At 31.1% G+C, this 24,563-nt stretch overlaps 1 protein-coding gene across 2 annotated transcripts in view; it reads right to left on the reverse strand.

Moving 5' to 3' along the window:
• The window catches only part of LOC145329496 (eukaryotic elongation factor 2 kinase-like), a 37,955-nt gene that overhangs the window by 2,625 nt on the left and 10,767 nt on the right, over positions 1-24,563 (reverse strand). Inside the window, exons 3-24 of one of the 2 annotated variants that reach the window (XM_080173684.1) lie at positions 24,078-24,363; positions 23,623-23,733; positions 22,871-22,900; positions 21,168-21,297; positions 20,908-20,975; positions 20,419-20,559; positions 16,350-16,416; positions 14,206-14,274; positions 13,395-13,473; positions 12,798-12,974; positions 11,925-11,989; positions 11,238-11,335; positions 9,815-9,889; positions 8,368-8,430; positions 7,445-7,499; positions 3,484-3,534; positions 3,174-3,287; positions 1,621-1,690; positions 1,427-1,488; positions 1,225-1,317; positions 1,042-1,115; positions 726-897 (exon numbers count right to left, since the gene is read on the reverse strand). In XM_080173684.1, the coding sequence (XP_080029810.1) occupies positions 726-897; positions 1,042-1,115; positions 1,225-1,317; positions 1,427-1,488; positions 1,621-1,690; positions 3,174-3,287; positions 3,484-3,534; positions 7,445-7,499; positions 8,368-8,430; positions 9,815-9,889; positions 11,238-11,335; positions 11,925-11,989; positions 12,798-12,974; positions 13,395-13,473; positions 14,206-14,274; positions 16,350-16,416; positions 20,419-20,559; positions 20,908-20,975; positions 21,168-21,297; positions 22,871-22,900; positions 23,623-23,733; positions 24,078-24,363 (2,150 nt within the window). The remainder of the gene's footprint in view (positions 1-725; positions 898-1,041; positions 1,116-1,224; positions 1,318-1,426; positions 1,489-1,620; positions 1,691-3,173; positions 3,288-3,483; positions 3,535-7,444; positions 7,500-8,367; positions 8,431-9,814; positions 9,890-11,237; positions 11,336-11,924; positions 11,990-12,797; positions 12,975-13,394; positions 13,474-14,205; positions 14,275-16,349; positions 16,417-20,418; positions 20,560-20,907; positions 20,976-21,167; positions 21,298-22,870; positions 22,901-23,622; positions 23,734-24,077; positions 24,364-24,563) is intronic. The other variant, XM_080173685.1, reaches the window with a different exon arrangement.

Raw genomic sequence — 24,563 nt, forward strand, 5'->3', positions numbered from 1 at the left:
GAAAGCAGAAGTTCTTTGGTTAACATATTGAAATTTTAAAGTTGACAATACAAGAATAATGACAAGAGGTAAAACAGCTTATAACTCTAAAATGAAAAGAACTATTACAACCATTAGTTGCAAAGCTTGGCATAAAAGCACACACTTAAAGATAGAAGGAAATAAAGTTTGGATAAAGAAGAAATAGAAAAAATATTGGACGCAAAATACACGGACAACCTATGGTGATCGGCTAGTCAAATGGAGAAAAAGGAAAATTTAAGATAAGTGAAGGGATGTTGGGGCGAAGAAAAGAAAATTATCGGCACTTGTAATAAAAATCGTGCCAAGCTATCATCAGGGACAGATAGATGCGAAAACTTGTAGAGTAGCTTCTGTATATAAAAAATGACTAATTTAGCAACTGCATATAACAAAACTAGTTTTTAAACTTTTTAAAATAACATACAATTCTTAAACATATAGAAATTACATTAAAAACTTATAGGCTAAACAAGTTTAATATCAACAGCACCCTTGCCCTATAAAATGCTCACAAAATAAATAAAGACTAGGCTCATTTGTAACTATCTCAGACGACTGGAAGACTTATTCTTTTATCAATTCTATGGCAAAAGTTAACGCAAAAGTTCGCGGACGGACATATGTCGTTGGATCTGACGCATTGGACGTCCTTGCTGTTGGCTCAATTTTGAAAATTTGTATGCAGTGACTATGAACTATACCTGACAGGGAAAGAAAGAGGCGGCATCATCTTTAGTTAGAGCAGGTAGGATATCATTTAACATTCCACACAGAATTTGTGATAGAGCTGTACACGCAATCAAATTGTTACAATCAGCTGCTGCCTTTAGGTGAAATAGGGCAGATTCTGTATCCATCTCTTCTTCATCGAATCTAAAAAGTAAATGAATAATAATCAATTAATTATCATTTTAAATAAATAAACTTTTTCCGGTGTACAAGTATTAGTTCCATATCAAGGTTTGTCTTTCTGAAAATTTACAGAAAGCTAAGTCAGTTCTAAAATTATAATATTACCTGCATGTTTCATGATACTTGGCAAGATCAAGATGAACTTGACCTAGAATACTGTCCTCTTCCAACCCTTGCAACTAAATAAATCTGATGTTATATTAAAAACTTAATTGATTCTTAAGCATTAAGAATGATGAAATAAAAAAATTACTAGGTTCATTATTATGATCGTTTATTTTTGTTTACCTGCAAAACTTCTGAACTAATACAGCTAGGTCTGGACTTGCGCCCAACTCTATCAAGTCTCTTCTCCTCATTTTCGTCATTTTTCAACCAGTCCTGGATTACAATTTATAACTTATTATAAAAATATTTATATTAGTTGTCTGATATTAGTTTTATCTCATCTTAAAAAATGTAAGTTTTAAAAATGGAAATTCATTCCTACCTCAACACTAAAGCTATTTGTTAGAGCACGCTGTCTTCTTCGTGGCATAATAATTCCACTATCTAAAGTAAAAGTTAGGAAAAACATTATATTTCAGGTCTAGAAATTAGTTTTTAATTAAATATGTTATTGAAGAGGAAATCAAAATTTTCGGGTTCCTTTACTTTTTGTGGCATAATGATTAAATTAATAACCTGCGGATGTTTCTGTATCTGTTGCCAACTTTCTTAATTTCATTCCAGATAATAAATTTAAATTTTTATCCTAAAATATAATTTAATAATTTATTTTTTATTAATATATCAGGGACCACAAGCTACGCCCCTAGAGGCCTCTAGGGGCACTTAAGGAGAGGAGAGTCGATTTTTATAACCCAATTTATCATTTTGGATTTTAAAACAAAAAATAAAAATTTGGGGAGGGGATTTTGTTTTGAGGGGGGGGGGGGGGGTGGGGTGCTGCCCCCATTTTTAATTTTGGTTAAAAAAATTTCTCTTGGGAGGGTGGTGGTACCCTACCCCAAAATAGTTATAAACCTTCCCGGGACCTATGAGAAGCTACCCTGATCGGTTTATCGGTTAGCGAGATCCTTCGGTACAAAAACACAGACACACAAACACATAAACACACAAACAGACATCCTGTTACTTTCGTATAAGGATATCTAAACAAGGATGACAACATCCATAAGTAGCGAAGCACAAAAATTGTGGATGGGAATACGTAGAAGTAGATTTAAAGTGTATTTATTAAAATCAAGAATATATTTGTTGGAGAAAATAAACACGAAACCTTGTTTTATTTTGTATGATGAAGACGGTTAAAGTAAATTACATACTAGATGCACATAACAATGGAAAAAATATGTTGAAACTGTTAATGCAAAAAAGTTTTAAAATTGGACCAAAAATACCAAAGATATGGGGAAATATGTCAAACATATAAAAATAGCCAAAAACCTGCCAAAAGTCAGTTTGGCCGCCATTGTTTCTTTTCTTAAAACTCCAGAAATTTAATTTAAATATCTTTAACTGAAAAATTTTTGAAAATTGGACCATAAACACCAAAGATATGGGTAAAAATGTGAAAAATATGAAAAATAGCCCAAAACCTGCAAAAAGGCAGTCTGACTGTCATTGTTGTTTTCTTCAAACGACAGGAAACTTAATTTTGATATCTTTAACTGAAAAACTTTTGAAAATCGGACCATAAACACCAAAGATATGGGGAAAATGTGAAAAATATTAAAATAGCCAAAAACCTGCAAAAAGGCAGTCTGACCGTCATTGTTGTTTTCTTCAAATGAAAATCGGACCATAAACACCAAAGATATGGGGAAAATGTGAAAAATATTAAAATAGCCAAAAACCTGCAAAAAGGCAGTCTGACCGTCATTGTTGTTTTCTTCAAATGACGGGAAATTTAATTTTGATATCTTCAACTGAAAATTTTTTGAAAATCGGACCATAAAAACCAAAGATATGGGGAAAATTTGGAAAATATAAAAAATAGCCTAAAACCTGCTAAAAAGCAGTCCGATCGCCGTTGATGTTTTTATAGTTAATTTTGCTCCTTAATGATGGGAATGTTGTCAAAAAATTTCAGCTCTCTATCTTTTATAGGAGCCGAGAAAATCACGTTTCCCCCAATTCATTAATTACGGACGGACAGACGGACGGACAGACGGACGGACATTGTGAATTATAGAGTAGCTTCGCTACTAATAAACTTAACAACACTAGCTTACATGAAGCATATGTATTTGTTTCTCTTCGCTGTTTCTGTAAAATTCTTGTGATTTACGGAGTGAAGCATGTCTTTGTATTGAGCTCTGATCTGTCTCACAGTTTTCATCATATTCCTAAAAAGAAAAAAAATATGCATGATAATACTAAATAACTATTTTATATGACTCTTGTACTTTATTTTGTCAGGTAATAAAATTATACTTTTTATACCATTTGGTCGTTGTATTTATTCTTCAATAGTCAATTGTTCACAATTTATAAAAAAAGAAGAGCCAGATTAGGAATTAAAATCTCATTTTAAGAAAATACCTGTTCTTCATCTGTTTCAATTGCAAAATTTCCAGCAAAACTTCCTTCGCACTAAATATGTAGAATATTATATTCAATGGTCGTTGGATCTGACGTTTAATTGTCATGGACAAGCAGCCTCGTACTTATGAGGTAATTGATAGGTATGTTACACCTAATCAATTAATCTTTTAAATACACATCTTTGTTTGGATATTCTGTTTCACACCCCGCTAACCCCATCTTGATTTTGGTTTAAGGGGGTGTTACCGTTTTCGGATGTGTTTCGCACTAAATCTAGGAATTACCTATGCCCGCAACTAAACCTACTCCCAATAATTCTCAACAATTATCATCCCATAAACATGAAACACAGATTATCATTACTTTGAAGGACGTTTAAAAATTTCGCACAACCTTGTATTTGATAAACTATTGATGAAGATAAAAGAAAAGCAAAGAAAGAAGAAAATATCAATTCCCGAAAGTATTTCTTTGTTAATCTTATAATCCTGTTTTAACAAACATACTTTAACTATCCTTTAGTTTAAAAGCCTACAAAATCATTTCAAAGGAAAACAGTTAGTGCATGTTCGAGAAAAAAAAGAAAAAGATTTCGCTAAAGCATACAAAAAAGAGAAATAGAATAGAGTGGCTTCAGGAATCAAAATTGATGGAAATATAAATTTATACATACTTTTAGAAGTAAGAAAATTGTAAAAAGCATTTTTTTTGTAGCAAGAAATATGCTATTGAAATTTGAAGTTGAGTTTCTACCATGAAGAAACCCTTTAAAGGGCGAATATAGGTTCGATATTATGAGCTTATATAAAAGGTGCCATTTCATACTTTTAGAATATCTATGCCAAATTTAAAAATTCAAAAAAATCCTTAAGTAGATTTTGCAATTTTCTGTTTCAATTGAACGTATGATAAATGAGATTGACGACAAACGGTTTATTTTAGCCCTTTACAAGACTTTTTTTTTGACTATTTTGCTTAAGTTTGATTGACTATTACAATAGCACGCATCTTAAATGGGGTATTCCTGTCCAGTTTTTTGTTTAGGTCATCATTTATTCACTAGGGTAAGAAATATTCATTCCTAAACAAAAAACTGGACAGGAATATCATTCTCATTTAAACAAAAACTCATTTTTATGCTAGTAAAATGTGGTTTAATTTTGGTTTTTTAATTTCATTTATTTCCCTGGTATAATTTTTCCTTCTTTTAGTAATTAATAAAATTATAAAATCTTCCAAAAAAATTAAAAATCTTCTAAAATCATACCAGGGATATAAATGAGATACCAGGGAAATAAATGGGGTATTCCTGTCCAGTTTTTTGTTTAGGAATGGGGTATTCCTGTCCAGTTTTTTGTTTAGGAATGAATATTTCTTACCCGAGGGAATAAATGATGGACCGATAGGTCATCATTTATTCACGAGGGTAAGAAATATTCATTCCTAAACAAAAAACTGGACAGGAATATCATTCTCATTTAAACAAAAACTCATTTTTATGCTAGTAAAATGTGGTTTAATTTTGGTTTTTAAATTTCATTTATTTCCCTGGTTTATTTTTTCTTTCTTTTAGTAATTAATAAAAATTATAAAATCTTCCAAAAAAAATTAAAAATCTTCTAAAATCATACCAGGGATATAAATGAGATACCAGGGAAATAAATGAATATTTACATCCACTATTTAAGGGGTTGTTTATATGGGAATGAATATTTACATCCACTATTTAAGGGGTCGTTTATATGGGAATGATAATTTAAATGTTTATTATTTTAATTATATACTCTTTAATTAAATTTTTAAAAAGCGTAAAAATAATTTGCGTAAAAGTGTGCCAATAGTTTTGACTAGGGTAAATAAAACGCCTTAAAGTTTATTTTCTGTACAAAGATCATTGGTTAATTCTGGAAAATATAAAAACCCTGAAGTACCCAATTTTAACACATACACACACGAACCTTAAAAAAACAGGGATTTGAAATAATTCTTCCTCCAAGAAAATTTTATTGATTATTTTTTTTTACTTTTTACATTATTTGATGTTTTTTTAAACTTTTAAATATTTTACTTTATATAAACCCTGAACCACTTCATTATGCAATCTTCATTTTCCTGGATATTTTGTCTGTGGTAGTCCATAAGTGTACCTCTTTATAGTACATTGTTTCTATTTGTTAAAGCAACACATATGATAAAAGAAAAAGATTCTTTTTAAAGTAAAATGCTTATATATCAATCAAAATCTATATTTTTTGATTTTTTACTGGTCCACTTCATTATGCAAATAAAAAGAAAATTGATGGGAAAATGTTTGTTTTGCACTTTTCTCCACTTTTAAAAATTGATTCTGATAAAATAACAATTTTTTAAGGAATTTATGCATTAATTATAATGAAAAACAGTTTAAGGTAGATTTTAATGATTTTTCTAAATAAGAAATAATTGAAAAAAAGAAATTCTCTCCCTATCACTTTAGAGGACAGCTTCTGACCCCCAGTCTTATGGATGAAGTTAAATACATGTTAAAGATAAAAATTACCCTGAAAAGTATACAAAAATGTTTTTTGATGTGTTAAAAAAAATCCATTTTAAAATCTTGATTTTGAGGATGATGGCCTTAAAGATGCTCTTATTGGTGGTGATGGTAAGCTAAATGTTATCAAAGTTCATGCCCATGATGAAAACTTATATATTGAACTATGGTCCATTTTTTGTAGTCATAGCAGCCTCCAGTCAAGCAATATTAAAAAAGAAAAAAATTGCAATTTTAATTACTAAAATTCATAAAGTAAATAATGCAGTTTTTAGATAATGGTTATATTTCATGTTGAGAGGCTCCATTGGAGGCTGCTATGACTACTAAAAATGGTACATAGGTTAATAGACAAGTTGTAGTAATGGTCATGTACTAAGATAACATTTAGCTTACAATCACCATCAGTAAGAGCATCTTAAAGGCCATCATCTCAAAATCAAGATTTTAAAATGGATTTTTTTAACACATCAAAAAACATTTTTGTATACTTTGCAAGGTAATTTTTATCTTTAACATGTATTTAGGTTTATCCATAAGACTGGGGGTCAGCAGCTGTCCTCTAAAGTAATAGGGATAGAATTTATTTTTTTCAATTATTTCTTATTTAGAAAAATCATTAAAATCTACTTTAAACTGTTTTTCATTGCAATTAATGCATAAATCCCTTAAGAAATTGTTATTTTATCAGAATCAATTTTTAAAAGTGGAAAAAAGTGCAAAACAAATGTTTTCCCATCGATTTTCTTTTGATTTGCATAATGAAGTGGACCAGTAAAAAATCAAAAAATATAGATTTTGATTGATATATAAGCATTTTACTTTAAAAAGAATCTTTTTCTTTTATCATATGTGTTGCTTTAACGAATAGAAACAATGTACTATAAAGCTGTACACTTGTGGACTATCATAGTCAAAATATCCAGGAAAATGTAGATTGCATAATGAAGTGGTTCAGGGTTTAATTTGTATGAAGGTAGAAGATGGGTATATTTACCCCTGATTAATTGGTTTCCACGTTATTACGACTATCCTTTAACGAAAGCTTTTTAATTCAACCTTGCTACGAAGCCTTGTGTGATGCTAGGGTGTTTGAGTTCTTAGGGAACCACACTAATTGCATAATATTATCTTGAGTTAGACAGGTTTTAAGCTATAAACAGACTTATACAATTAGATATGTCAATATCTTGTTATTTATAATCTATATAATGGCACCTTTGAAATAAGCTCATATTATATCAAACCTATATTCGCCCTTTAAACATTATTGACAGAAATATAAACTATGATATATAAAATACATAGTTGAGGTTTTCATTTATATTTAAAACTACAAAGGATAAAATAATACAAAAAAACACACACTATACAATTATGTTTTTTATCAGTTCACCATATAGTAAATAATAAGAAAAAATATACCTCAGAGTTGTATCTTGAAGAATTTCTGCTTGCATCAGAAAACAATGAATTGCACCTTTAATAGATTATAATAAACTAGCGGTTATGCCATTAGAGGGCCCTTGAGGGCAGGAAGAAGGGTTGAATTGTAGTTTTCGAGAGAAAAAAATTGGGGGGGTTAATTTTTTAGTAGTTAATTTAGATGGTAGTACCTTCAACCAAAATAGTTAAAAGCCTTCCAAGGACCTATGAGAAGATACCCTATAAAGGAGAACAATAACGGTTTAATGGTTAGCGAGATCCTTCAGTATACACAGACAAACAGACAGAGATTCTTTTCTATATTATAAGGATAGATCAATCCTATAATGTTGGAGAAGAGTAAAATTTTAGATATTAAGCAAGATTAGTCGAAATTAATAGCATCAAATTATTTGTTGAGTTTCATGCGTAAAAAAGGACAAAAATTGTCAAATGCGCGCTATACAATACAAGTACATTTATGAAACTGTTAAGGTGTAATTACAAATTACCACCCTTTATGCTGAAACATGTATCATAAATATATGCGTTTGTGTATAAGCATTTGGTGATTTATAGTTGCAACTTGTTTTTACATATTAATTTTTTTTCTCATAAGCATGCGGTAGAACTTGAAAGATTTGTTTGTTTAACTATTTGCTAAAGAAAAGAATGACACCATCTATAGCTGGCGGAGCACACAAAAAGTATAGTTGAACAAAGTCCGTTATATTAGTACTTAATCGTAAAAAAATTTAAAAATTAGTAATCATGAAACCATTATGTATACAGCACCCCACCCCCCTTTTTTTCTTTAAAAACTAACATTGAAAATGGGCAGGTGACGACACCTCTCCCACCCCTACATGTGCCCCTAGTTCATGCCTGAGTTTTAACTTTAACAAGAATTAATAAAATATAACCTTCCAAATCTTGGCCTTTCCATATCAACAAATCCACAAGATCCTGATCTTTGACGGAAAAAACTAAATACAAAAATAATAAGAAAAAAATTTAAAATAAGCACCATTATGATTAAATTCAGTGCTACAAAGTTTGCGACTTATTGTATAGTAAACAATGAACAATAAAGAGCAAAATATTCAATAACTGGTCAAAAAAACTAGATGCGCAGATAAGGGCCACAAAATGTTTTACATCCAATGAGATTTCGGAGTTAAAATAAAGAGAGGTGTGAGTTTTAAGTAAAAGAAAGTATGTCATATATGGACATTTGAAAATATTTTTTTTTTGATCCAAAAGCTAGTCTAAATCATTCTCAAGCAATGAAAATAGGAAAACAATTTAGAATAGTCAATCTGCTAACCTCCACAGGGCACCATAGCTCAAGACCTAGCCCTTGTGGATAATTTTGCTTTACAAAGAGTGCATATTTTTTTTACAAAAATGGCATACAAGGTTGGGTAAATTAAAAAAGGTTCATGTTAAATTAATGCTATAATAGCAGGCAATGCACTTCAGAAAGAAACACCTCCCTCCAGCATCCCCTATCCCGATGTTAGAAAATATTTTTATAATCTGCATTAAAGCTAGGAGATGATACACGATAGGTATGAAGAGTCGGAAAAGTTAATACAATTAGATTAATAGAAAATATTTAAAATCAAAATATTAAAATCGCAGAGTAGATGTCCCTTAGTATATTGCTATAATATTAAATCCTACTTCTAGAGAATGGATGAAAATTGATGTGAAATACGTGGATTGTGTAAACAAAAGACCATAAATTCTACACGAGTAGAATAAGTAAATGTTTAGAGATAAACATTAAATAATGACGTAGTTATTCTTTACAAGTTGCTTTATATTCTAATAAATTTCTCACATTTCTAACAAGGTTTTAAATGCTAGTCTGAAGAAGAAGGTAACCATAAAAAATAAAAATAAATATTTTTCTGTTTTTTCATCTTAAAGATGACTATTTAAGAACAAAAAGTAAAGTTTTATGACGAGATAACAGTAACCCAATACCCTTCTAGATTCATCCTTTTAAGAAACGATTGGTAAATAATCAAATGCTTGGTTATAGGAAATTAAAATGAAAATTTTTGAGAAAATTTATGTAAAAAAGGGGATGTATACTAAGGTTAATTCAACAAGATTCACTTCTATCATGTTGTCACAATTTGAGGGATTTACTGATAATAATAATTTTTATCTTCTCTCTTTTTATTTTGAAATCATACTTTCGGGAACAAATAGATCTTAGGGAAGATAAGGTATTTTTGTCATTGATATTGTTCCTATTTTGGCCTTAGAAAAACGTAAAGCATATACATCAAGTGAATCTTGATAGTCTAAAACTGCCTAACAATTTAGAAGATATAAATTAAGAATAGTTTTATTTACCTTCTAAAATCTGTCTTTTCGTGTAATAAGGGAGACTCACAGATAACAATTTGATCTAGCTTAACTCTCGTCTCACTAAGTAAAAAATAATTGGATTATAAAATTTTCTTTTGAAACCTATCAATGTTTTTTTTGGTAAACAAGGATGACAACATCTATAACCGAAATAATTCAAAAAAACGAAAAAATATAGAGGGTTTTCGCTTTTAAAGGGAGTGTGAACGTAAAAATTTCTCATCTGATTATCAAATCTTAACATTTTCTAAGCACATTTCACTACACTGATCAACCAAAAACGTCCTATAAACAAAAATATCCAGGAATAATGCCTTGATTTTATGGTATTTTAGGAGGGAAAAAGGAAAAAACAGGGAAAATCTGAACGTTTTTGTTTCTTATAATGTATGTAGGGATATTTAACTTGTCATATATAGTTGAAACAATTTACTTACAGTTAAGGATTTATTTTATGATATAAAATTGCCAATTAGTTTTTTTATAACGTAGTAATTAGGTAATAAAGACCTATTTTAAATTCGTATTATTGACAAAAAAAATACCTCACTGTCTACAAAGGGTTGAATCTTATAGGTCTTTTAAAATAATAATATCCTTTTTTATTGTGTTGGACAATAAATAACCCACTTTGGAGAATTAGTTTACACTTTTATCAGACTGTTTATAAAGAAATATTGCGTCTTTTTTATTTACAAAGGGGGGGGGGGGGGTTAATGCAACCATCTCGTAATCAGTGAGCAAATGGCACTTAGAATTCGAATTTCGATCTAAACTTTTGCATGAGTATCCTTAGTAGGTCTATTTTCCTGTTTCTAGCTTTGTTATTGTATTTGGTTTTCAATAAAAAATATTGCTTATTTTATCAATTTCTAAGTAACTATACATTGGTTTAAAGCAAGGATTATGTTAAAAGTCAGCTTAACCGTTAGGAAAAATCAAGAACTATGTAAAAAAGTTTAATTTTAGCTATAATGGGAGAAAAAGGCAATTTAATGCACATTTTATATAATACGGAAAATTTCTTCCTATTCCTTTACCTTATAAAAATCGTCGGAAAAAGCCGTTTTTTAAGCAAACAAAAGCGCGTTTTGCTCTATCTGTGAGATATTATGAATGAGATAATGTTAAGATTTGATATTAAGATGAGAAAAAATTACGTTCACAGTCCCTTTAAAACTAAATATTATTAAGATGCAGGGATAATGGATGGGACACGAGTAAAATAATAAGTTTTTCCAAGATACGTAAATTCAAACAAAAGAACCAGCAAAAATGCGCAAAAGCTGAAATTATGCTTGCATATTTGGGAAGAATTAACCAGAAAGGTGATTACCTAGTTGAGAAAGTGAAGAAAACATTGATCTGATTTTTTTTGTTGTAAAATTGATAAATAAAGAAAAAGTACCTAGTAATGCTGTCAGCAGTGCCTATGGACAAGTATTTCTTTTCTTTGACAGAGAGATCAAATTCAGTAAGTCCCAAGCTCTGACAGATACTGTTGCACTAAAATTTTTGTCAAGTACAGGGTGCGGCATCCAAATTGTCGCCAACTTTAAAACATAATAGATGAAAGACAACATTATCAAATAGAAAAAATTGCCCACAAAATATAAAAAAAATATGTTTGTTTGCTTTTGATATGGCTTCATCCTACGAGGAGATAAATGGCATACCCTAGGCTAACTTGAAGTCGAGAACTGAGTAATTTTTAATTTTGTAAGACGTCAAAATCAGGATTTGTGGACTCTAAACTCTCCTAACCTTAATCCCTTTTTTGTCTGTGACTATATTGAAAGACATGTTAACAGACATTCCCATACCACCAAGGCCTCATGCATGACCTCAAACAAGCTCCATGGACAAGCACGTGTTTAGAAGTCCCTGCAGCAGGTTAAGAGGCTGTATAAAGGCTGTTATTGAGGATAACGGTGATAATATCGATTAAATTTATAACTTACACACGTACGCTAGTTATAAAAATATTTTTAAATGTATGATTTGTGTTGTTTAATGTAAAAAAAAATTAGCGACCATTTAGCTGCCACATCCTTATACGACTCCAAATATTATATATGTAGTTGAAAACTTTTACCTTATGAGAGTGGAAAAAAAGCGCCATGCCTCTAGTTCCTAAGTTACCATCTCCATATTCTTCTCCTATAAAGCGTTTATAAATATCTTATATTATATTGTGTAATCCTATTATATAAAGTAGTAAGCGTTTTTTGTCTGTCCCGAAGGATCTCTCTAACCGCTGAACCGATATTGTTCTTCTTTACAGTGAAGCTTCTTATAGGTCCTGGGGAGGTTTTAAACTTTTTTTGTGGAGGGTGTCTTTAACCCCCTCCCTCCAAAAACTATTTTTTTTACTCTTTTGAAACTAAAATTTAAAAAGGGAGGAGGTCAATTTTCCCAATTCTACCTTAGATGCCCCTAGAGGCTTCTAGGGGGCGTAGCCACTAGTTCTATTATAATGGAATACGGGGGGGGGGGGGGGTTAATGCAACCATCTCGTAATCAGTGCACAACTGGCACTTAGAATCCGAATTTCGATATAAAACTTGGCATTGACATGAGTAATCCTTTGTGGATCTATTTGCCCTAAATCAAACAAAAGTTTGTTTGCTATTAAGGGCAAATCCATCATTAGTTACGTAGGAATCAACTTTTTGAAGAATATATTTGCTTAATTGATACCAATAACCATTTTTCTACTAACATCCGCATGCACGGCTAAGCCGCTAGCCGTTACTTTTTCAACTTTTTGTTTGATATAGTGAAATGTAAGTACCAATGATTACTCATGCAAAGTTTTATAACGAAATTCGGATTCTAAGTACTATTTCTGCACTGATTACGAGATGGTTGCTGCCCCTCCCCCCCCCCCCCACCGTCTTTGATTTCTTTTATAATTATATTTAAACTATTTTTAAATTAAACAAAATGATAAGTTACTTTTCTCTACCTGTAGCAGTGAGAATTTGTGGGTCTGTATAAAGATCTCCAACACCCTGAATATCCACGACCATAAGTTCGTGTCCCGACCTCTCAAATGTAAAATGGCTAAATGCCTGTGGAGTCTGTCTACATCCTCCGTGATCAACAAATCCACTATTAGAATTATACTTGGTGTATTCTCCCTCTGAAACACATTATCAATTTTATATTTTCTTTTCTACTATTTATACTTTCTGATAGCGTCACTGATATATTATTAAAAATATTAGAAATAAACTCCTCAGAATACCAAGGAAAACATTATAAAATGTTCTTAGAAATATTTTACAATTAAGATTTTAATGGAAATAGTTTCATTTCCTATTTAGTAAAATTGGTAACCAGCCATAATACATATACCACATATATTTAGTTCAGTACATTACATATTCCATCATTCATACAAATTTAGGAATAGATTTTGCATTTATGTAAGAAAAAAAAAACTTGTATGTAACAAGATTGTTTGGCTCTGGCATATCAAATCTAAACTTTTGTTAGAAAACTCTAAATGGTTTCCTGTAAACACTAAATAACTTTTTCTCTGAAGAAAAAAACAACTTACCAATATAGTGTTCAACATGGTAAAAAGGTTTTCCTTCTCTGTCTGGAAATTCCATAACAGCCATCATAAAAATGTCAACCTACCACATGGATAATGTAAACAATTTCGTCAATTATTGTTCATTTGAGATTGACAAAGAAGATATCGTGGTCTACGAGATAGAAGTAACTAAGAAATAAAACAATAAAAAAAACCCCTTTTCATAATCAAAATCCAACCAAAAAATCAGTTTATATTCTGTCACTAGACTTTAAATCCTAGCGGTCAAGTAGAGAAGCTAATATTTTACCTTTAAAGTAAGTATAAGAGCTTCCTCTTATTATATTTCTTTTAAGCTGCTTTTAACTTATTTACTAATTCCACATATCTTTGGTGTATATAGTCCGATTTACAAAATTTTTAAGATTAATAGTGTTAAAATAAAATATCCGTAGCTGTAAGGAATTTTTGTGTGTTCATAGATGAAGGGGCAAGTAGCTTTTTTATTTTCTTTACTGATATTTCAGATATATTGTCGATTTTTTGGAAGATTCAAGTCCCGAAAAGCATCCTGTATACAACTTACTTTGTCAGTCTGTCAGACATGCAAGAAAAGATTTTGTGATTTTTATCATTTCTGATATCTTACATCATTCTTTCTCTTTCCTTTTCTTCTTCTCACTGAACATTTTATTAATAACTCACTTTGTGTCAATCTATGTTTTTTTGCTTTGCTACTTATCGTTGTTGCCATCATTGTTACTAAAATACATTTTGTGCTTGTACAAACAAATTAAATGAAGTAAGGAAATAAATAAAAATATAGATTTACCTTTTTAGGAGGATTATGTCTGTTGAATTCTTCTCCCCACAACTTTGCATCCATTTGAAGTTTTACATCCTGTACAGAGTTTTTTAGTGTAGCAATTTTTATATTAAAAACAAGGACTATTACATCAATAGTAGTAAAGCTTTTCGTTATCATAAGCTAAAAATTAAGGAAAAAAAGAAAAAGAAAGAAAAGAAAAGGATGACAACATTCATAAGAAAAGAAGCTCTTAATTTAATAGTAAGACCTGCCAGTAAAAACCGAGCATTACAGACAGTTGGATTTTTGCATAAACAGTGATTATAGGCTTTGTCTTGGAGTGAGAGGATAGGTTTTACGTTCTATAGAGCATCAAAGACAGACTTTGAGTTATAGAGTGGATGTGCATTATTTAGGAGAAGCTTTGTAAAAAATCAGCCCTGCATCTATGAATGACGTAAATTTCGAATAATAATATAGTGTCTTTGCTAATTATATAGGAAATAATTTTCTTCTTTAAATTGTTTAGGTATTGAAGGGTTAGTGACGGGGAAGAAAAGGATAAATGATGGGACTGGTGGAAAGGAAGGGCAGTGATGTAACGGACGTATGCTATCCCAAACTATTTAGGAATTCTGAGCTACAGTTGAGATATTGATACGAGCCATAGAATGCTGAGAAAAGAGTAGTAGAATTGTGGTAAAGAAATGAGTAATCTAACTAAGTAAAGGGGCGAATGTATGACGAGAAAAAAGGGGATAAGATATTGCAAATTCAAAATTCATCAGTGGATTTTTGGAATCATGAAGGAAAGTTAAGAGGAGAGACCACATGAATCTAAGAAAAGAGTAGAACAGAGCCAACAAAAAGCTTTATCAACAGTTTATCTTGGCATCACGCCACCCAACTATAAAACTAAATATTAATTTATAATTACTAAATTTTAATTTCTACTCTTAAATACCTACCTTATCTATGAAAATTGTGTCGTAAAGAAAAAAAAGACAATTATGTCCAATAAATTTTAAAATGTATTTGTTAATAGGAAATCAATGTAAAGAATATTTGTGCACACAAACTCAAATCAAAAGCAACCTAAAGTTTTCAAGCCTTTTTTATTATTTTAGAAATTATAAGCAAGTGAATATTTAATATAACGCGTGGCTTAATAGGTGAGGAAATTATAAATATTAAAATTATTAATCATTGTAACAGCAAAGTTGTTGAAAAGAATATATCAAGGAAAGATAAATAAACTTTGATGTGAAAGTATAACAATATAGTTATCGACTGTTTTGGTGAAGTCTAACTAACAATAGTTGACCAGAAGATTTAACTAAAGTAAATTAAGTAAATAAACATGTCAAATTTTTGTTTAAGTCTAACATATATAAAAGTGACATCATGAATATTTTACCGAAGTAAACTTAATGTATCATATGTTTTGGTAAAGTAAAACTTATGTAAATTATACAAAGATTAAAGAGCTTAAGTACACAATTTAATCCTCCATTGGTTACCCAATCAGAAAACAGATCTCTACTGTGGAAAAGACACTTAATGCCAGAAAGAGCCTTAGGTAAAAAACCCTTGAGATGAACTGATTTGATTGGAAGAAACCAGCCCTGAACAATTGGAGAAACTAGTGTGCCCTATTTATAAAGTGATTTGCGTATCACACTGAAATAAAAGGTATAGAATATTATACACTATTTAATTCCTTTATTGTTGCAAGGATTCAAGTAAAAGTTCAAAATAATATTTAAATAATCTAACCTGTCATAAATTACGTAGAAATCAACTTTTTGAAACATATTTTTGCTTTAAATCATGTGAAAGGATACAAAAAAAGAATTTTTTAGATTTCTTGTACCAGCAACTACCGGATAGAACCGTTTGAAAACGTTTTGGAGCGGAAAAGAGCATTATGTAGAGATAGGTTTCGTGACTAATTTGCAATATAGATATCAAAAAATGGCAACACGGCTGAGCCACCAGCCGTTAGCCGTTACTTTTCCAACTTTTTGTTCGATTTAGGGAAATTAGACCTACCAAGGATTACTAATGCAAAATTTCAGATGGGAATTCGAATTCTAAGTGCCATTTGCTCACTGATTACGAGATGGTTGCATTAACCCCCCCCCCACCCCCCCCCCCCCCATTATTACCTGAAAGTAAGCAGTTTTATCTACACTAGCATCAATGTATCTCTTAGCCACATAATTGTTCGAATCCCTTAAAAACATATCATAAAAAGCTTTTGTAAACAAGATTAATTTTTATCAAAATTACTGCCTTTTTTAAATGAAAAAAATATTGATTACACTTTGCATATAAAGATTTGCATAGAATGTTTAAAAAATATATTGTAATGTTTTTTTATCGAGAATAAAATTTGTTTAAAATGGCCAATATACTTTAAGTTTAAAATAGACAGTCAAATACATCCTACTTCTTTGACAGATGGGCTTCGAAAAATTCCATATAACGACTTATAAGAGGGGGGAAGATTTGACATATTTGCGGAAACAGTGAGTAGGTATAGGCTTTATCTTTGGACAGGTAAAAAAAAATTTTTTTTAAGAGTTAGAGGTCAACTTATAAAACAAAATATGCATCTTTTTCTTCAAATATGTAAATAACATTAAAAAATATGCATATTCTTTAAATTTTTGCCTGTCGCGTCCAGAGACCACCTGGAGGCCTGCAGCTCCTGAACCTTAGGGCCAATCCAAAAAATATTAAAACTTGGGAAATTTTATCATATAAGAATGATTTTATCCCTAATAACCTATCATCTCAGTCCAAAGATAAAGCTTATATTCACGGTTTCCGCAAACGTGTCAACCCCCCCCCCCCCCTCCCCAGGGGCGCCCAAGCTTTTTATTTTGGGGGGGGTAAAATTTTTTTAAGGGGGGGGTAAAATAGCGCGCGAAGCGCAAATTTTTTTACCCACCCCCAAATTCGTTTGGGGGGGGGGGGTAATCGCCCCATTACCCCCCCCCCCTTGGACGTCTATGACCCCCCCCCCTCTTATTTACTTATGTATTCAGTCTAAAAATTTAAAATCTTATGAAAATCGACCAAAGTATCGTCATATGTAGATGACGAGAAATATCAAAGATCAAACACAATTTAAATTGGTGGAAAGGTAAAAACTAAATGCCTTTTTTTCCTAAAGGCATAACATATAAGAAAAATAATAGTTTTTATATTATGTTGTATTTATTATTCAACAACCATTAGTAGGTAGTTAAGTTATAGCTACAAAAATATGATTGTTGAAAAAAAGAAAAAGAAAATTTATGATGAATCCAAAATATTTTTCTTGAAAAAGAAAAACAATTTATATTGTCCATTTACAAATAGTTAAAATACTAGCGGCTGTGCCTCTAGCATCTAATGGCTCTTTATTCAAAAGAGTAAGAAGGGAAGAACATTGCTACTTTATCAAATAGGATTTAAAAACATAAAAAATGTAATTGTAAGAGGTAAATTTACTAAAAATTCCACTTTACATTCAAGTTACAATTAGCACTTTATTAACGATAGGTAAGTATATATTGCTTTTCTATGTAAATATGAAAGTTATGATTAATGATGGTGGTAATGCAATTAGAACTATATATTACCAAACAAGTTTGTCTCAATATTCTAAATTATTATTTGTATCCCATTTCCAAAAAGACTTAAATTAACATAAAAATTATTCTATAGATCTTAATTTTAAAGGGGGGGGGGCGAAAGTGACACTTTTTGAAACCAAAACTAAAAGTCAAAGGCACTCAACTAAAAAAAGTGTTACAGGTCTGACATTTTGCATGGCAGTTGCTTTATAGGGGTACAATATGGAACTGTGAAGAAACGGCGGCGCAACCGCCGAAAACCGCCGAGAAAAGTCAACAAAAATTACGGCGGGAAACGGCGGTTTTCGGCGGTTGCGCCGCCGTTTCTTCACAGTTCCATATTGTACCCCTATAAAGCAACTGCCATGCAAAATCTCAGACCTGTAACCCTTTTTTTTGTTCAGTTCCTTTGTTGACTCTTAGTTTTGGTTTCAAAAAGTGTCACTTTCGCCCCCCCCCCCCCTTTATAAGCAATGGCGTGTTTTGCCTGGAAGATGCGCATAGCGACACTCCCCTTTAAATAAACGAGGGGGTGCAATATATACAACAAGAAAGGTGCTATTTTATGGCCATGGGTTGTAGGGAGGGGAAGGGGTGTGCCCCAGGTTGTTTAGATGTAAATTTGATCGGAAAAAAACTAGATTGATATCAAAATATTCTGAAATGGATTTGTAAATTGGCGCACGATTTACAATTCAATTTCAAATGGTATGTGACATTTTACTTTACAGGCCTTTTGGCTTCATTAGGGGGATGTATCAGGGGGGTTGTAGAGTAGATCCCTGTATAAGGGTGTATATATAAAGGAGTTGGGCCCCTAGGGGGTGTATTAAGGGGGTGTACAAATCCATCTAGCCTCCCCCCCCCCCCCACTTCTGCAATCGAGTGGATACAAAACGGCGAAAAACATAACAGCGAATGTTACAAAACCGCGAAATTACAAAGCAGCGAATGTAACAAAACAGCGAAATTACAAAACCGCGAATGTAACAAAACTGCAAAAAAAAAAAAACAGCGGAAAAACAGCGAAAAATAATATACTTTATATATTATATAAAAAAAATCAAAACATGTTCTAAATTTTAAATGAAAATCTTCCAATTTTTATAATTTTATATATAAAGAATATCGAACCACTCTATCTACTCAGTTACTACTGGGCATGCCACCAATCCTAACCCATTGAGGAAGGGCAGGAGGACAGAGAGGCTGGATTTGTTGAAGTTCTCCCTCCAGAGTTATAAGAAAGCAAACATGAAAGAGTTCCTATTAGGAAACCCTGACACTGTTTAAAATTCACTTGTTTTTTTTTGTGTTTGGATACATAAATTGTTCATTGATTTAATGTATACCTAATTTGTTTTCTCTTTGTTTGAATAATAAATTCTAAAAAATTCCTACATAGTTATAATTTTGTAACAGTCGCTGTTTTGTTACATTCGCTGTTTTGTTACATTCGCTGTTTTATGATTTCGCGGTTAGGTAACATTCACGGTTTTGTAATTTCGCGGTTTTGTAACATTCGCGGTTTTGTTTTTCGCGGTTTTGTATCCACTCTCTTAGAAAATCTAATTTGGAGGGGTATAAATAGGTTTCAAATCATATCATAAGGAAATAAAAAAAAACTTATTGGTAATATTAATGATTTCATTAGTGAAAGATATTGTATGCTGATGAATATCATAACTTTTTATATTTATGTTAGTATGAGAAATATGCGTAAACATATATGTATATTGTACATAACATAACAACATCCATAGGTAGAGCAGTAGACAAAAAAATGGCGTTGCTAATAATAAAAGACCTAATCCGACAAGAGACCTAAATGACAAATGAACTAATCGGACGAAGAACCAAAATGAACAAAAGGCCATTTTAATTTTTCTCAACAGCAAACAATTTATGCATTTATAATTTCATATTAATCAGAATTTTAAGTCCTTGTATACATTATATAATATATGTATATATATGTAAAATACATAGTAATTTATATTGCTAGATCCAAGGCAATAGCTTTTTTTCTCAGATCAACTTCCAGATACTAAGACCAAATATGAATTCTTTAAATAAAGCAGGCTTGTATAAGGTCATATTGTTCATGTTAGTTTGTTCTATTGTTCTATTGCAGAGCTTCGCTTTTATGGATGTGATTTTCCTTGTATTTACGTTATATTTTGTTCAGGCATTTTTACGCATGAGGTCTTTAATCTCATTAGATCTTTGTCAGTTTAGGTCTTATATTTTTTGGGTCATTTGTATTTAAGCATTTTGTCGGATTAGGTAGGTCTTTTGTAACAACGCCGAAAAACTATATACATACATACATATAAATACGTCCTACTCCATGACTACTTTGATACTAAGGAACTATGGCTACAAACACTTACGCGAATACTATAAAGAAAAAAATTCTAGAGCAAAAAATAAGTTTAAAATTTTCTTAAACTTGGGCGCAAGCGTTTTTTCTGTTCTTTTGTAGTCTTTCTGTGCGTAAAAGATAAAACTGGAAATTATGTTTGTTACTTTTAGACCATACCAGAGTATTAAACGATGAAAAAAAACTCGAATATCTGAAATGTAAAATCAAAATAATTCTCAGAGTTACCTAAGCCAATCATTACTGTGGGAAAAGTTTGACAGCTTTTTCATTCTGAAGCATTCTCTCATAGCTCCATGAGCAAAGGGCTGGACATCAATCTTAAGAACACATTCGTCTTGTATCCACTCCATTGTAAGAGGATTGTACCTAGTAAAAATCAATTTAAAAAGAATGAAAAACTCTAAGCCTAGCAAATAAAGATTGTGTCAGATAAAAATTCAAAAACATAAAACTATTTATTCAATTTCAATATAAAATGTAAAGATATTTTATTTCTTATTCTTTTGACTGTCAATGGAAATGCTTTCATCGTGTTTCAACCTATTTAGTTCCAAATTGTTTAAAACAAGGATGTGCACCAATATGGTTAAAAATGAGCAAAAATGGGAAAGCTAAAATTTCTTATGAAGAATCTCCTGAACATTGAGAAACTATTATACAACTTATAGGAATAACTTTTATTGACAACATTGTTTTTGTATTTTTATTGATTACCTGTGTCTGATACCCCGTTCAGTCTTGAATTGACTCAATCCAAATTTCTCCCAGGGATCTCCTCGATCCTGAAAATTTATTCTTTTTTTATAATCTACAAAATCTGAACAACAAGATACCTAAAGAATGAACATTAACATTGAACTATATGGAAATGGAATAATTTTAGTACATAACTAGGAAAGGAAGATAGATACAATTTTAAGACATACAAAGAAATCAAAATTATCTATCATAAAATAAATCTTATCTGTAAATACCTTTATAAGTCTCAATGCACGTCTCCAGTTTCTTTTACCTCTACTTTCGCTCTTCTTCTTGTGTCTTGTAGAATTAGTAAAAAATTTTCCCTGTTCTGTCGGTGAGTAATGGAAATCATCTTCACTTGAACTAAAGATAGAAATTTTATCACAAAAAGATGAAAATGTTTTTATTGGTAAAAGCATTTGGCCCCTTCACTTAAATAATCTGTAAAGTACTGATAACGCACCCCCTTATTTAAAGAAAAAATTTAACATAAGAGGTGAGGTTTTTTTATTACTTTAGGTCAGGTTAGATAAGATTATAAAGGGTGCTGGAAAGATACGCAGGCTTAGAGCACCGCAAGCGTTAAGCATAGAACAAAAAAGCCAATTCATTTTAAAGTATTGGAAGAGTTGGGGGGGGGAGGGTATAAGCATCAATAGTCACTTTATGTGAAAGCACCAACCAATTTCTATTTCCTAACCTACACAAATAATTGTTTATAGCTACTCTAGAAAAATAAAAATGCAAATATTTACTTGATTAAATTGGAATAAATAGTGTCGATCGTAGGCCCGTGAGTCTGCCCTTACATCCGTTAGCTCATATCATTATTAGTTTATGCAAGTTAGAATATCCTATCAATTTCAAACTTGAAACTCAAAATATATTTTTTCTAGCACAGTGGATTTTAGGATAAAATTCCTTTAATGATTAGGTAAGTAATATTTACTAATCAAAGCATCACATATTTACATTTGACATTCTGCACAAATTTAGATATAAATTATATAGGGTAGCGTGGGGTTATTGCGGTAGGAGCGTTCTATTCCAGCCACCACTACCAACTTTTTTAAAACATCCTCATTGCCTTATCTTTCATTAGCGATCAAAATATCTTGAAATTTTTTTTTGGAAGTATGTTGTTTTTGGGGAGAAGAAAAAAATTACCGGAATAGCCCCACGCTACCCTACCACTTCTATTAAGTTAAAAGCGCTGACATTCTATGTTTGTTTATATTCGTGGACGTTGCCAACCTTGTTTTCTTTACAACATTCCCATCATTACTGAGCAAACTTAAGTATAAAACATTCATATAAACAAAACTGACTACTTTTTTGCAGCTATTTAGCCGATATAGCTTTTACAACTCATTTCATTGATCTTTAGTGTGTCTGGTCCGATTCTAAATCTTTTTGTAGGTTAATAGTATAAAAAATAAAATTCCTCGTCCTTTTTAAAGATTTCTGTGTCTATAGATGAAAGGAGAAAATACTTAAGATTTTTAATGTATCTTAGCTAATTTAAATTTTTTTTTGGTGTAATCCTATTATATAAAGTAGTAAGCTTTTTTGTCTATAGCTTAAGATAGCTTTTATTTGGGGGGTGTAAAAATTGAAAATCCAAAATTCATTTTTTTTTTGGGGGGGGGGTAATCACCCCTTTACCCCCCCCCCCTCCCTTGGACGTCTATGGTCACTCTCTGTCTATTATATTTTTTTAGCTGTCTATATTGTTTCTCAATGTATTAAACACTTGGTTTTACGGTATTGTGTCACCTTTAATTAAAATATTGAAGAAAAAACAAACAAATCTGCTAACATTAATCCAAAACCATGGTAAACAAACCCAAATAAGTTAAAACAAAGAACAAAACAATAAAAAACAAATATCACCAGTTATCAACATCAAAAACCAAGTCAAAACTGTTAATTATACCTAATTTGCTTCAATCTTGAACTTGTATAACTAAAAATTAGAATTGAAGTAACTAAAGCAATCCAGTGATTATTTTAAGTTTTAAAGTTATTTTAAATTTTCCTAATTATACACGTAATAACTTAAGTCAACCTTAAAAAAAAACCTTAACAGTCTTCAAATATGCCATCATCCATAAAAGCGAAGCTCTTAGAAGGACAAACTTAAACATTAAACTAAATAAGCAGAATATATAAAAACAGGAACCTGTTTGACATGCTTAAATTTATGGGACTTAATAATAGAGATGCTTCTATTATAACATTTTACTTTGTTGTCCTAGGAATACGTTTAAAAAATCAGATGAATATGGTAATTATATCAAATAATAAATAACTTATGTCAAAAAGTTAAAAATCAACATGTTTCAAGTGGACAAATGGACATTCTGGTAACGATTACATAGTTTCTAAATCGTACATAAATGTTACACAAATCACTGTCAAATTAGAAATTGCTAGAACAATACTTACATACATGACTAAATTAACGATTAGAGCTATCTGTTACGTACGAACCAATTCTAATTATAGAAAAGCTATATGCCCAGTTCATAAACAACTTTTAGAGGTCGACCGATTTATTCTGTAGGTCAACCTAAACAAGTACAACTAACAAATACTTTTATAAAATCGGTTAACTTAAAGGTCGACTTAAAATTTCCAGAGGTCGACCTATGTCTTTTGTGAACTAGGCTATACAAATGAAACTACCTGATGTAACCACTTTTGGCATTGAAAGCAATATCATCTAATCCAATAGGATAAATATCTAAATCTGATGAGCTACTCCCAGTGCTACACTCACTTTCTGTTCTCATACTTCTGAAAATTTATTACATTTAATAACCAATTTGTCATGTCAATGATGTATGTAGCAGCTAGTCTTAAAATTAAATCCTTTTCGGTCGATAAAATATGATTTTGACTAAACTTTATTTAAAATCCAACAGTGCAACCCCTTTAAACACTACAATGAACGAATAATGTAATCAAGGATACAATCAGGTAAAATAGAGGCAGTAGGTTCATCTTTAGCCAACAAAATAAGTAGGAGTTTCCTAGAGCAAGGCCTCATTTGAGAATAGAAATAGCCTCGTCTTAATGCCATAACCACTTATGATTCATTTATTTGATATGAATTCAATATAAATTTATGAATTTATTACCGAATTCTTCGGATTGGCTCCACGATTTCATGTAATTTATCTCTGTCTTCATGATTAATTATGATATCCTCGAAGGATTGTCTCCTTTGTAACTCCATGGTAATCCTAGATGCAAGTCTTTTCTGTTCCAAAGCTTCAAGTGGAGATAATTGATCATGTTTATCTTGGTTGGTTTGGTCTGTTGTTGGCAGTGAATAAGAAATATTTGAATCATCACAATTCTGTATTGGTAAACATCCCTCAAAATTTACTCCTGTTACATTTTTTTCAGGATTGCAATTCTCGCCTAAATATATAATCTTAATAGATCTTTTTAGTGTTAAACTGAAAGATTGTTTTAACAAAGATACATAGTTAGTAAAAATAATGGGGGGGGGGGGGGGGGAGAAGTTCGTACTTACTCTGGAAGTACGGGCTTGTTTATATACAGGGTGAGCAAAAAATACGGACCTTTTTAAAAATAAAATTGCGCGACATGTGTTAATA

This window comes from Acartia tonsa, chromosome 10, assembly GCF_053477335.1.
Source record: "Acartia tonsa isolate MP-2025a chromosome 10, ASM5347733v1, whole genome shotgun sequence".
NCBI lineage: Eukaryota > Metazoa > Arthropoda > Copepoda > Calanoida > Acartiidae > Acartia > Acartia tonsa.